Genomic DNA, 11,629 nt, shown 5'->3' on the forward strand with positions numbered 1-11,629 from the left:
CGGGCGGGGCCTCGCCTCCTCTGCCCCCACCCACCCCCTCCAGCCGCGGACGGTTTGGGGGCGACGTTGGAAGGGGGCTCTTGGACAACGTCGTCCCCAGGGAAGACCCTCACATCCCTCTGTTCCCCCCCACCCCAGGTGCTGACAGGCGAGGACTGGAACTCCGTGATGTACAACGGGATCATGGCCTACGGCGGCCCGTCCTACCCCGGGGTGCTCGTCTGCATTTACTTCATCATCCTGTTTGTCTGCGGCAACTGTATCCCCTGGGGCGCAGGGCTCAGAAGGGAGCCCAGAGTGGGGAGGGGCCGGGAGATGGGCTGGGACTGGGGGTCCACGTGCCCAGGCCCTCTGCGGGAGGCGGGGAGCACCCAGGATCTGGGGCGGGGGAGGGGACACAGCAGGTGCCATGTGGGGACAGCTGTAGGGCAGTTCCTTCCAGCAGGAGGTTAAGGGACCTCAGGGTGACTGGTGACAGCGGGGAGGAGTCAGTCCCCGAAAGCCCGGAGCACCGGGGCAGGCAGGTTCTGCCGAGCCCAGCACCTCGGCTCCTTAGCGGCGCCCCAGACATCCTGCTCAACGTCTTCCTGGCCATCGCTGTGGACAACCTGGCAGAGGCCGAGAGCCTGACTTCCGCCCAGAAGGCCAAGGCTGAGGAGCGGAGACGCAGGAAGATGCCCAAGTGAGTGGGTGACCCAGCGAGAGGGACCTGCGAGAGGGGAGGGAGGGCGCCCTGCACAGGAGAGCTGAGCCGTCCTGGACAGGAAGATGTCCAAGTGAGTGGGTGACCCAGCGAGAGGGACCTGTGAGAGGGGAGGGAGGGCGCCCTGCACAGGAGAGCTGAGCCGTCCTGGACCAAACCGCACTCCTCTGTGCTGTGAACCCAGACAGTGCCACCCCAGATGGCGCCACGGCCACCCCCCACCAGCCAGCAGGCCCTGGGGTGGCTGACACTGAGGCCGCCTGCGCTGCTCACTTATCGCGGGGGGAGGAAGCGTTCGGCCCGTGCTGCTCCTGCCCCCACGGGGCGACCCCCCCACCCCGCCACTTGAGCCCTGGGTGGGGTTGGGGGGGCGCCCTCAGGCTGATTGGACCCCAAAAGGTGGAGGTTGTCTTCCGTGGAGGAAGCAGGGCCTCCACTTTGGGTTTGCTTGGTTTTCCAACTCAGAGGTCTCCCGGACAAGTCGGAGGAGGAGAAGGCGACGGTGGCCAAGAAGCTGGAGCAGAAACCCAAGGGGGAGGGCATCCCCACCACCGCCAAGGTGAGCCTGTCAGCCCGTGGGGTGCTCTCAGGGGCCGCGGGGAGGGGCCTCTGAGAGTCCCTCTTCTGCCCATGCCTTAGAGCGGGCGCTGCGGGCAGGGGGCTGTCTGCCTGGGCGCCAGCCCGGCGAGGGCAACTCCGTCGCAGGGAAGCCTTTGTGCTGAGGGCGCACACACCCCAACCGGGGAGGCAGACTTCCTCTGTGTCGTGCCCCTTGCCCGTCCGATACTCTGCTCCACGGAGCAGTGCAGACCAGCTTCCAGCCCTGCCATTCTGTCCCGGCCTGGGGGCTGAGGAAGTAGAGTTCAGAGGGGCAGGGGGTGGGGGTCCTGGCCTGGGGACTCCTGTGTCTTCTAAGAACTAAGCGCGGGGTATGGCGCTCAGGCTCAGACAGGCGGGGGTCCCGGCGGCTTTCTGGGCCCGGCTTCCCCTCCGTGAGATGGGGAGGACTGACACCAGCACCTCCAGGCCGTAGGGAGGCTCGGGGGAGCTCACACCTGCACGCCCTCCGGCCGGTGGGGCCCACAGCCCTGGTTTTCATCTTTCTCATGTTCCTCCCTCCAGCTGAAGATCGACGAGTTCGAATCCAGCGTCAACGAGGTGAAGGACCCCTACCCCTCGGCCGACTTCCCAGGTGAGGGTCCTGAGACCGAGGGCGGGGTGTGCAGGGGTGGCTCCTCGTGCTGGCTGTTCCCCCCGCCGAATGAGGGTTTGTGGAACCCGACCCCAGGAGAGAGAAGTTCAGAGTCCGTTTGTCTCAACGGGACTCCTGCCCTCAACGGCACGAGGTGGGGGCCTGCCTGGCAGGCAAGTCAGGGCAGAGCCGGGCCCAGCGCTGCGGCCGCTCACAGGGCAGGCCCCCTGCGCCCCCAGCCTGTGAGCCGCCCCAGGGTGGTGCATCCAGCCCCGAGACCGGAGCTGCAGCAGCAAGGCTCTGGGACCTTGCTCCTGGCCCCACTTCCGGAAGGTCCTGAGGCCGACAGCTCTCAGGCCAGCGTGCTGTGGGGAAGGGAGGTGCCCGGCTGGACCCTGCTGGCCCCCCACGCCGCATGTCACTCCCTGGCTGCTGAGGGTTCACGGTTGGGTTCAGAGCACAGGAGCCAAGGGAACAGCAAAGCATGGGAAGACACCCCAGCCTCTCTCCCCTCCCCACAGGGGACGATGAGGAAGACGAGCCTGAGGTCCCAATAAGCCCCCGGCCCCGTCCACTGGCTGAGCTGCAGCTGAAGGAGAAGGCGGTACCCATTCCAGAAGCCAGTGCCTTCTTCATCTTCAGCCCCACCAACAAGTGGGTGGCCCTTCAGCAGTGGGGCAGGGTGGTGGGGTCTCAGAGAGAAGGCTGCTTCCTGCTCCGAGAAGACTGCCTTCTCCCAACTCTCTGGGCCTACAGTTACACTGTGAGAAAGGCATTCCTTTAACTTCAGAACTCTTGCCCCATTTAAAGTGCCAGCATCCCCCCAATGCAAGCCTCACGCATTACTTACATCTGAGCGGGACTGGATATGTTGGTTTCTTCCTGAGAGCAGAGTGGGGCTGTAGTTCTCACGGGCTTCAGTCTGACACCTTTAGATAACAGACCACAGTTCTGGAGTTTCAGCAGTCAGCCTCAGGACCTGAGGCTGGAGAGCAGCCTGCCCTGTGTTTTGATGGGAGCCATGGGATGGGCGGAGTGTTGGGGGAGGGCTTGTTGAGGGATGGGATGGGGCTGCAGAGCAACAGAAGGGGGCGGGGCCCGGCAAGTCCAGCAGAGACCACCTGGATGCAGGCTGACCTTCTCCACTGACCAGGGCGGAGGCTGCTGGGGCCCGAAGGCCCCGCTCAGAGCCTCCTGGCCCCCCGGCCGCCCGAAGGCCCCGCTCAGAGCCTCCTGGCCCCCGCCCGCCCGCAGGGTCCGCGTCCTGTGCCACCGCGTCGTCAACGCCACATGGTTCACCAACTTCATCCTGCTCTTCATCCTGCTCAGCAGCGCAGCCCTGGCCGCCGAGGACCCCCTCCGGGCTGAGTCCGTGAGGAACCAGGTGACTGCAGCCAACTCAGCGCCCCTCACTCCAGGCCTCAGGCACCCACACCTCACCCTGAGGCCCCCCCGTTCAGTTGTATCCACTATGTGGCCCCCAGCATCACAGTTGCTTCGAGTTTAAGTCCCCAGAGGGCCAAAGCTGCCCGACTCACTCCTGGACAGTGTGGTCACAGTATGCGCCCTAGACAGGCTCTGGGTGCTGGTTTTTAGCAGTGGTGATGGTAGGGATGGTGGTGGTCTTGACGGTGATGGTAGTGTGGTGATGGTGGTGGTGGGGGGTGGCGGTGGGGGTGGGGCGGGGTGGTCTTGACGGTGACGGCGGTGTGGTGATGAAGGTAATGATGCTGGCCCTGCCCCGCTCCTTCTCTCACTGACCCCTGCCCTGCCGCCAGATCCTCGGGTATTTTGACATTGGGTTCACCTCTGTCTTCACTGTGGAGATTGTCCTCAAGGTGAGCAAAGGCCATGAGACCACACCACGGGCCGGCTGGGGTCCCCGCTCACACAGGCTGTGCTCCCTCGGGGGCTGGGCTGCAGGGAGGAGGGACAAGCCGGAAGGCGGCGGAGAGCAGCAGGGACAGGCTCTCAGGACCCAGGGGGCCGAGTGGTCTCAGCTCAGAGCTGGCATGAGCCGGCGAGCAGGCAGGTGGATGCAGGCCTGGGGTACGGTCAGTGGGCAGCCCGTGTGCCTCTCAGCAGAGCGCCCTGCGTGTCTGTGAAGCCTTGGGCACCTTCTTCCACCTTCCAGGCTCGGCTCACCTGAGTGCGGATGGGAGCAGTGATCCGTTCCCAGACTTTTGTTGTCAGTGACTGGAAGGGCTCCCCCAGGGTCCCAGAGAAGCAGCTGTTGCCCTGGGCGGGGTTTTTGGCAGCCCTACCCTCTCACGCCCCCCACCCCATGCCCCCACATCCATAGCACACCGCTGCCCTCTTGTTCTCACAGCAGACACACTGGGTTCACACCATCATGGTGGGGGTCTGGGGGCAGAGGTCGAGCCGTGCAAGGGGAGCAGGCCCAGAGCCGGCTGCAGTATGAAGGGAGGACAGTCCCTTCATTCAGGAGCCTGTTTATTGAAGGAATTGATCAGAGGGAAATGGTAGCTCCTTGGAGTCCAGGAGGACTTCTTGGAGGTGGTGACGTTAGAGTTAGGCCTTGAGATTGGACAGGACTTCATCAGAGAGAGAGTGGGGCAATCCAGGACGAAACAGTAACTGATGCATTGTACAGAGATGTTTGACATGTGCTCAGAGAGGAGAAAGTGGCCCCTCTGGGCTGGGGTACAGCACGTTTGGGGTGGGGGTTGGCGCCGGGCAAGGTCTTCAGGCTTGACAGGCTGTTGAGTCTGACCCAACCACGCCTAGGACACTTTCCAGGGAGGAAGAGGAGGAGAGAGGAGGAGGAAGAAAAGGAGGGAGGAGGAGGAAGAGGAGGAGGGAGCGGAGGGGGAATTGTATCTGCAGGGCAGAGGGCAGGGCTTCCATAACAAGGAGACCTGGGGCTCCCGTGGCCTCGCTGCCCAAGAGAGGTCCCTGCGCTCCCAGAACCGGGCGCTGAGGACGGGGCAGTGCCCTGAGGACTCAGCCCGGAGTGTCCCCAGGTGCCCCCACCAGGGGGCGTGTTCCCAGGCTCCACCCACCAGGGGCATGTCCCAGGGCCCCACCCCACCAGGGGGCGTGCCCGATGCTCCACCCACTGGAGGCGTGTCCCCAGGTCCACCCACCGGGGGCGTGCCCGATGCTCCACCCACTGGAGGCGTGTCCCCAGATCCACCCACCGGGGGCGTGCCCCAGGCCCCACCCACCGGGGCGTGTCCCCAGCCCCTCCCCCGCCTCGCCCACAGCGCGCCGCCTCTCCCCTAGATGACAGCCTACGGGGCCTTCCTGCACAAGGGCTCCTTCTGCCGCAACTACTTCAACATCCTGGACCTGGCGGTGGTGGCCGTGTCCCTCATCTCCATGGGGCTCGAGTGAGTGGGGCGGCCGCCCGCGGGGCTTGGTGGGCCCCGAGCTGCCTGGGGATGGCGTTCAGGGTCCCTTGGGCTGGCACCAAGTGGCCTGGGTGACAAGGTTCGGCAGGCAGAGTGTGTGGGGGAGATCAGGAGGGCATGTGGAGAGAGGGCGATCGCCCCCAGCCCCGTGGGGAACGCGGCCCTGGTGCCCGGGTGAGCTCCTGTCTAGCGGAAGGGCAGGTCTGTGGGCTGCTCCGGAGGGAGGCAGCCCAGGGCGCGAGGCCCCTCTGTCCCAGGGCGGGACCCACGCAGCCTCAGGGGCAGGGCCGGGCAGATAGGTGGGGCTGCAGAGAGCTGGGGGCAGGCGGAGGCTGAGCAGGCCGCCCCCAGGTCCAGCACCATCTCCGTGGTGAAGATCCTGAGGGTCCTGAGGGTGCTCCGACCGCTCCGGGCCATCAACAGAGCCAAAGGCCTGAAGGTGAGAGGGGCGCAGAGGGTCCCTCGGGGGAAGGGGACCGCAAGCCTGACTCCAGACTTGGCCCAGACAGCACCGGCTCGGCCCGCCCCCTTTTCGCAGTGGGGGTGCGGATGCGCCTGGGCAGCTGTGTCCCCGTGAGCCCCTTCTGTCCTCAACAAGCTGGGAGGCAGCTAGGCCCGCACTTGCGGCCCCGGGGCGGGGCTGGGTGGCGGGAAGGGGCAGGTGCCGACCCGGGGCTGCCGCCCCTGCAGCACGTGGTGCAGTGTGTGTTCGTGGCCATCCGCACCATCGGGAACATCGTCCTGGTCACCACCCTCCTGCAGTTCATGTTTGCCTGCATCGGCGTCCAGCTCTTCAAGGTGAGCCCCGCCGGCACCCCCGCCCAGCGCTGGCTGGCCCACGTTCCCCCCAAGCGAAGGGAGGCCGGCTGTGAGGGCGGGTGTCCTGAATCATGGGTGTAAGGCACGCTGTCAGGAGCCTGAGTGCGGACCCTCAGGGGTGGCTCCCCGCTGTCTCGCTAGCTCTCCGGCCCGAGGCCCCGGTCTGCCGGCCCGAGCAGCTTCCTCCCTGCTGTCGTCCCCTCCACCCTCAGGGACAGGGCTGGCCCTAACCCTCACCCACCCCGCCTCTGCAAGCTGAGTGCCCGCCGGTGTGTCCACCGCGAGCTTCTGCGGGGCGGGGGTGGGGGTCTGCTGTGTCCCATATGGGAGCTGCCCCCTCCGGTTCTGTTTCCTGGGAGAACTCAGCCATTCACTCCTGTCTGGGACTCAGCCAGCCCTTCAGTCCGGTTTCTCTTCCAGAGCTGGCCGCTGACGCCTCTGGCTTTTAGATTACGTGCGGGACCCAGACACAACCCCGAGGACACATCCGCATTCACGGCCTTCCGGGTCCTTCCAGAACCCTCTGCTCCCGCCCCCAAAGCACCATCTTTTCAATCGCGATTATATAACCTCAGTCACTCTTAGACACGCGATAGTTTCATCTCACAATCCTTCATTCATTCAACTAACATTTCGAGGGCAATTTCTCTGGGTCCAGGTCTCTGCTAGGGCTTGAGAGGGCCACGCAGCAAACCCCCCCAGGTCGTCCCTGCGGGCAGGGGCAGGCTTTGGGGAGAGCTGTCAGGGTGGGGCTCCCGGAGAACGTTTAGGGGCTGAGTCCTGTGGGTTTCTGTCCTGGCGCAGTGGGACTGACAGCTTAGTCTCAAAACAGTGCTCAGAGCGGGCTGCGTGCAGCCCATCCCCCAGCTCCAGCCAGGCTGCCCCACCCTTCTGCCCAGCGTTGCCCTCTGCAGCCTGGGGACCCTGGCACCCCTGAGGGCAGGGTCTCAATGTGACCAACTCATTCTCACCTTGGCACCAACTGGGCCACCACATAGGAGCCCCCCCACCCCCGACTCGATCCCCCAGGAACGAGGAGCAGCTGCCCTTCCGCCCTCCACCCACCCGGTGCCTTAGTCTCTTATCAACAGGGTCCCAGGTCCCGCTCACCCACATACGCTCACTTTCTGCTCCGAGACATCAGGGCAGGTGGTGACAGGGAGGGGTGTGGCCTTCAGCTTGTCCTGTGTGCCTAGGGAGGCAGTTCCCTCTCCTGGCCCTCGAGGGACCTGGAGCAGCATCTGTGGGTTCAAATTTAATTTAGCCACAGGCAGACTGGCAATCACTTCCTTTTGCCCCAATGAAACCTTCCATGGGCACCCAGTGTGTGAGGTAGATGAAAGGAGAAGCTGCTCAGGCTGAAATCCGCAGAGGGGCTCACAGAGCCCACTCACTGAGCCCTGGGGGTGGGTGTGCCAGGACCCCCGCACCATGTGGAGATAAGAGGTCTCATCCGTCCCAGCTGGGCTCTGTCCCAGGGCCTGAGTGGGGGCGGGGGGGCGTGGGGAGGCAGGGCACCCTGGTCCTTGCTCTGTGACAGGGAGACCCAGCAGAGGGGCAGGGGCTATGCCCGTGCTTCCCTTCCCCAGGCCGGCCTGGGTGCCAGCAGTGCCATCACACGGGAGCCGGTGCCCAGCCTCGCTGCTGTCTGCCCGGCGGGGAGCAGGGTGTGACAGACAGTCCTGGGCCCTGCCCCACGGCCAGGCCGCCCTGCAGAGGAAGACCCAGACCCTGCCCTCCTTCCTCCCTGCCACCCCATCTTTCCACCCTGTTTCCATGACAACCTGTCTCCCTCCTTCCCTCTGGGACACAGGGGAAGTTCTTCAGCTGCAACGACTTGTCCAAGATGACGGAGGAGGAGTGCAGGTGTGCAGGGGGGGCCTCGTGCGGGGCAGGGCGGCCCTCCGCTGGGGAACTGGGGAACCTGAGCTCCTCGGGCTCACAGAGGCCCTTCCTCGGGTGACCTTGGGGAGGGTCCCAGGTCCGGAGCACACTCACTGCCCAGGGCTGGGAGGACGTGGGGAGGGGGCCTGCGTGCAGTGTGGTGACCTGGCCCCCCGACCCCAGGGGCTACTACTATGTGTACAAAGATGGAGACCCCACGCAGATAGAGGTGCGCCCCCGCCAGTGGGTGCACAACGCCTTCCACTTCGACAACGTGCTTTCAGCCATGATGTCCCTCTTCACCGTGTCCACCTTCGAGGGATGGCCTGAGTGAGTGAGCGGGGACCCTGGAGACACAGCCATGCCCGGGGGAGGCCCGGGAACCACCTGGCGGGCGTGGCAGGGGCTCTCGCGGCGTGTGTGTGGGACGGGCTGCTGGCGGCTCACTCCAGGGACAGCCTGACCGGGGTTGCGTGGCACTGGGCCTCCCTGGCCACAGAGGCACCCCCCAAGTGACTGGGGGGGACACGGCACCCCGTGTGGGACGGGAGGCAGGCCCCTTCCCCGACCTGCCCCAGCCTTTCTGGGCAGGGTCCTAAGTTCTCCTCCACGGGTGGGTGACTGTCCAGGCGGCCCCCTACGGCCGGTGGGTCGGAGCCCGCCCTTCCTAGCCGGGCTCAGCCTCAGCCTAGCCCCTGCAGCCCACCTCTGTCCTCTGCCCACCCCAGGCTGCTGTACAAGGCCATCGACTCGCACGAGGAGGACAGGGGCCCCGTGTACAACCACCGCGTGGAGATGGCCGTCTTCTTCATCGTCTACATCATCCTCATCGCCTTCTTCATGATGAACATCTTCGTGGGCTTCGTCATCGTCACCTTCCAGGAGCAGGGGGAGACCGAGTACAAGAACTGTGAGCTGGACAAGAACCAGGTGCTGGGCGCCTGCAGCCGGCACGAGGCTCGGGCCGGGGAAAGGGCCCTGGGGTGGGGGTGACCCACGGCCCTCCTCCAGCCCATCTCCCACCCGCAGCGGCACTCGGTGGTCGGGTGGGGCCCCCGTGGACCCGTCGTGATGCCCAGAGCCCCTAGAAACGGGCATTGTGGGCTCCAGAGGGACCACAGCCTGGGGGGGACCCTTCCCTGAACAGCCCGGCAGAGGCCACAGCCGCGCTTGGTCTGCCAAGGGCAGGACCCTCCGGCCCGGGGCGGGGCGGGGCCCGGCGCTGACGTGCCCGGCGCTGCCGTCTCAGCGCCAGTGCGTGCAGTACGCCCTGAAGGCCCGGCCGCTGCGGTGCTACATCCCCAAGAACCCCTGCCAGTACGGGGTGTGGTACGTCGTCACCTCCTCCTACTTCGAGTACCTGATGTTCGCCCTCATCATGCTCAACACCGTCTGCCTGGGCATGCAGGTGAGGCCGGGACCAGGGCCCCCGGGGCCAGGGCCTGGGCAGCCCAGCAGAGGGGCCCCGGCTGGACAGCCACTCCGTGCCAGCCTTCGTGCTGAGGTGCCCCGCGGGGCAGAGAGGGGAGCGGGCCGCAGGCCCGGGTGCCAGGCACGCAGCCGTGTGTGAAGGCGGTGATTCAGGTGTGCACGGGGCCGCAGCCACTCTGGGAAGGGCGCAGCTGCTCAGGGGGTGGGCCCTGTGGGAAGCCCGAAGGGCCTTCTCCTCCTGTTTTTGCGCTTCTGGGTGGTGGAGATGGTTGGAATGTTGGCTCCAGTCCCAAGAAAACTGGGTTCAATATTCACAGCACAGGTGTCTGAGGGGACGAGCACACTCGGTAGGCAGGTCACAGTCAGCAGCATCACTGCACGCTCAGTCCCTCAGGCATGTCCGACTCTGAGGACCCCGTGGACTGTAGCCCACCAGGCTCCTCTGTCCATGGGATTTCCCAGGCAAGAGTACTAGAGTGGGTTGCCATCTCCTTCTCCAGGGGATCTTCCCCTCCCAGGGATCGAACCTGTGTCTCCTGCGTTGGCAGGTGGGTTCTTTACCGCTGAGCCACCAGGGAAACCCCTCAAGCAGCATGGTTATGAAGCCTTAATTATCTGATCTCTCATGCCCGTGAATCTATAGAATCGCACAGCGAGGCCCTTGGCCCGGGAGTCACACACACTCCCAAGGACCACAGGCTGTCGGGTGGGGCGGGTCTGGAAAGGGAGTCCCGAGCTGGGGGTCCAGAGCAGAGGGGCCGGGCTCACGTGGGGGCCCGAGGCAGGAACAGGGGTCCGGCAGCCCAGTCAGGACGGGTAGGGCTGGGTCGGGGGTAGCGCCAGAGCCTCTGCTGCCTGGGAAGGTCTCGGGGAAGAAGTGGGCTTCTGTCAACTTTATTTTTAAAAGGATGAGAGATTCCTGGGAAACGCTGGAGGACACAGATCTCAGGAGGGTCGTGGGGGAGACTCGAGGGGGCTGCGGGCGCTGCTCCGGGCTGCCTCTGTGTCCCGGGGGGGCAGCCGGCAGGCACAGGGGACCTAGAACCAGGGGGCTTTTCTCCTGGTCCTGCACCTAGGTGGCTCCGGGAAGCTGGCCACAGAGCTCCCCTGCCGGCCTCCCAGAACAGATGTGTGTGGGTGGCCTGCTCGTGGGACCGGGGCCGGGCCACCCTCTCCTCCCCTGCAGTCCTTCCTGGGAGAGGGCGTGGCCGTGAGGCCCAGTAGCATTCTGGCCGTGGCCGGAGCAGGCTCCGGGTTCTCTGAGACTAAGGAAAGCGGGGCAGGGGCTGGGGAAGAAGGCGGGGCTCTGGGGGAGCCACCCAGCCCCTCCCTGTGCCCCCCGCAGCACTACAACCAGTCGGAGCAAATGAACCACATCTCTGACATCCTCAACGTGGCCTTCACCGTCATCTTCACGCTGGAGATGGTCCTCAAGCTCATGGCATTCAAGGCCAGGGTGAGTCCTGGGCTCTGGGGAGAGGCGAGCGCGTGTGGCCAGGGGGCGACCTTCCCACGGAGGCCCCCACGGCCTCGTCCTCCCGGGCAGCCCTCGGGCACTCAGAGCCGGCCGGCCGCTCAGTTCTGGCCGCAGGAGTGGACAGTGTGTGTCGGGGCCCCTTTGCTCCCTGAGCGTCTGAGTGGCAGCCCCGGGGCCAGGGAGCGTCCTGGTCCCCAGGTCCACGCTACCCCCCCACCCCGCCAGGCCTGCCCGCCAGCCCCAGACTGGGTTTCAGGGGGCCGGGCGGGGGAAGACTTCCTTGTGTGGACAGGACCCCAGTCCTGAGTCTCCCAGGCATGCTGCCTTTCTGTTGGACCGCTTTATGCCCTGGAGGGAAGGGAGCAGAGGACGGGCCCTGGAGCATCCCTGGGAGGTGGCATCGTGCCCCCCGCCCCCAGCAATCCACAGCTCACCCTGGGACCCCCTCCCCCAGGGCTATTTTGGGGACCCCTGGAACGTGTTCGACTTCCTGATCGTCATCGGCAGCATCATCGACGTCATCCTCAGTGAGATTGACGTGAGTACCGGGTGGGCGGGGCCATCGCTGGGGCGGGGCTGAGGCCACAGACCCTTGTGGGGGACCCACTGGTGTGCAGCCCAGCACCCCAGACCGCAGATCCTGCAGAGCCCACACCTCAGAGTCCAGGCACAATGAGGGTGCCAGGCGGCCCACGGCAAGCGCCACAGTGGACAGGAGCCGTCCTTCCTGGGTGGGGTGGTCAGGAGCC

At 65.7% G+C, this 11,629-nt stretch overlaps 1 protein-coding gene across 2 annotated transcripts in view; it reads left to right on the forward strand.

The window, feature by feature from the left end:
- The window catches only part of CACNA1S (calcium voltage-gated channel subunit alpha1 S), a 55,529-nt gene that overhangs the window by 26,818 nt on the left and 17,082 nt on the right, over positions 1-11,629 (forward strand). For both annotated transcript variants that reach the window (XM_040263223.1, XM_040263224.1), the window contains exons 13-28: positions 139-259; positions 568-682; positions 1,169-1,262; positions 1,826-1,895; positions 2,417-2,549; positions 3,150-3,279; positions 3,674-3,733; positions 5,142-5,248; positions 5,621-5,708; positions 5,960-6,067; positions 7,902-7,954; positions 8,156-8,302; positions 8,701-8,902; positions 9,222-9,380; positions 10,749-10,859; positions 11,335-11,418. In XM_040263223.1, the coding sequence (XP_040119157.1) occupies positions 139-259; positions 568-682; positions 1,169-1,262; positions 1,826-1,895; positions 2,417-2,549; positions 3,150-3,279; positions 3,674-3,733; positions 5,142-5,248; positions 5,621-5,708; positions 5,960-6,067; positions 7,902-7,954; positions 8,156-8,302; positions 8,701-8,902; positions 9,222-9,380; positions 10,749-10,859; positions 11,335-11,418 (1,782 nt within the window). The remainder of the gene's footprint in view (positions 1-138; positions 260-567; positions 683-1,168; positions 1,263-1,825; positions 1,896-2,416; positions 2,550-3,149; positions 3,280-3,673; positions 3,734-5,141; positions 5,249-5,620; positions 5,709-5,959; positions 6,068-7,901; positions 7,955-8,155; positions 8,303-8,700; positions 8,903-9,221; positions 9,381-10,748; positions 10,860-11,334; positions 11,419-11,629) is intronic.

Source organism: Oryx dammah, unplaced genomic scaffold (genome assembly GCF_014754425.2).
Source record: "Oryx dammah isolate SB20612 unplaced genomic scaffold, SCBI_Odam_1.1 HiC_scaffold_21, whole genome shotgun sequence".
Taxonomy (NCBI): Eukaryota; Metazoa; Chordata; class Mammalia; order Artiodactyla; family Bovidae; genus Oryx; species Oryx dammah.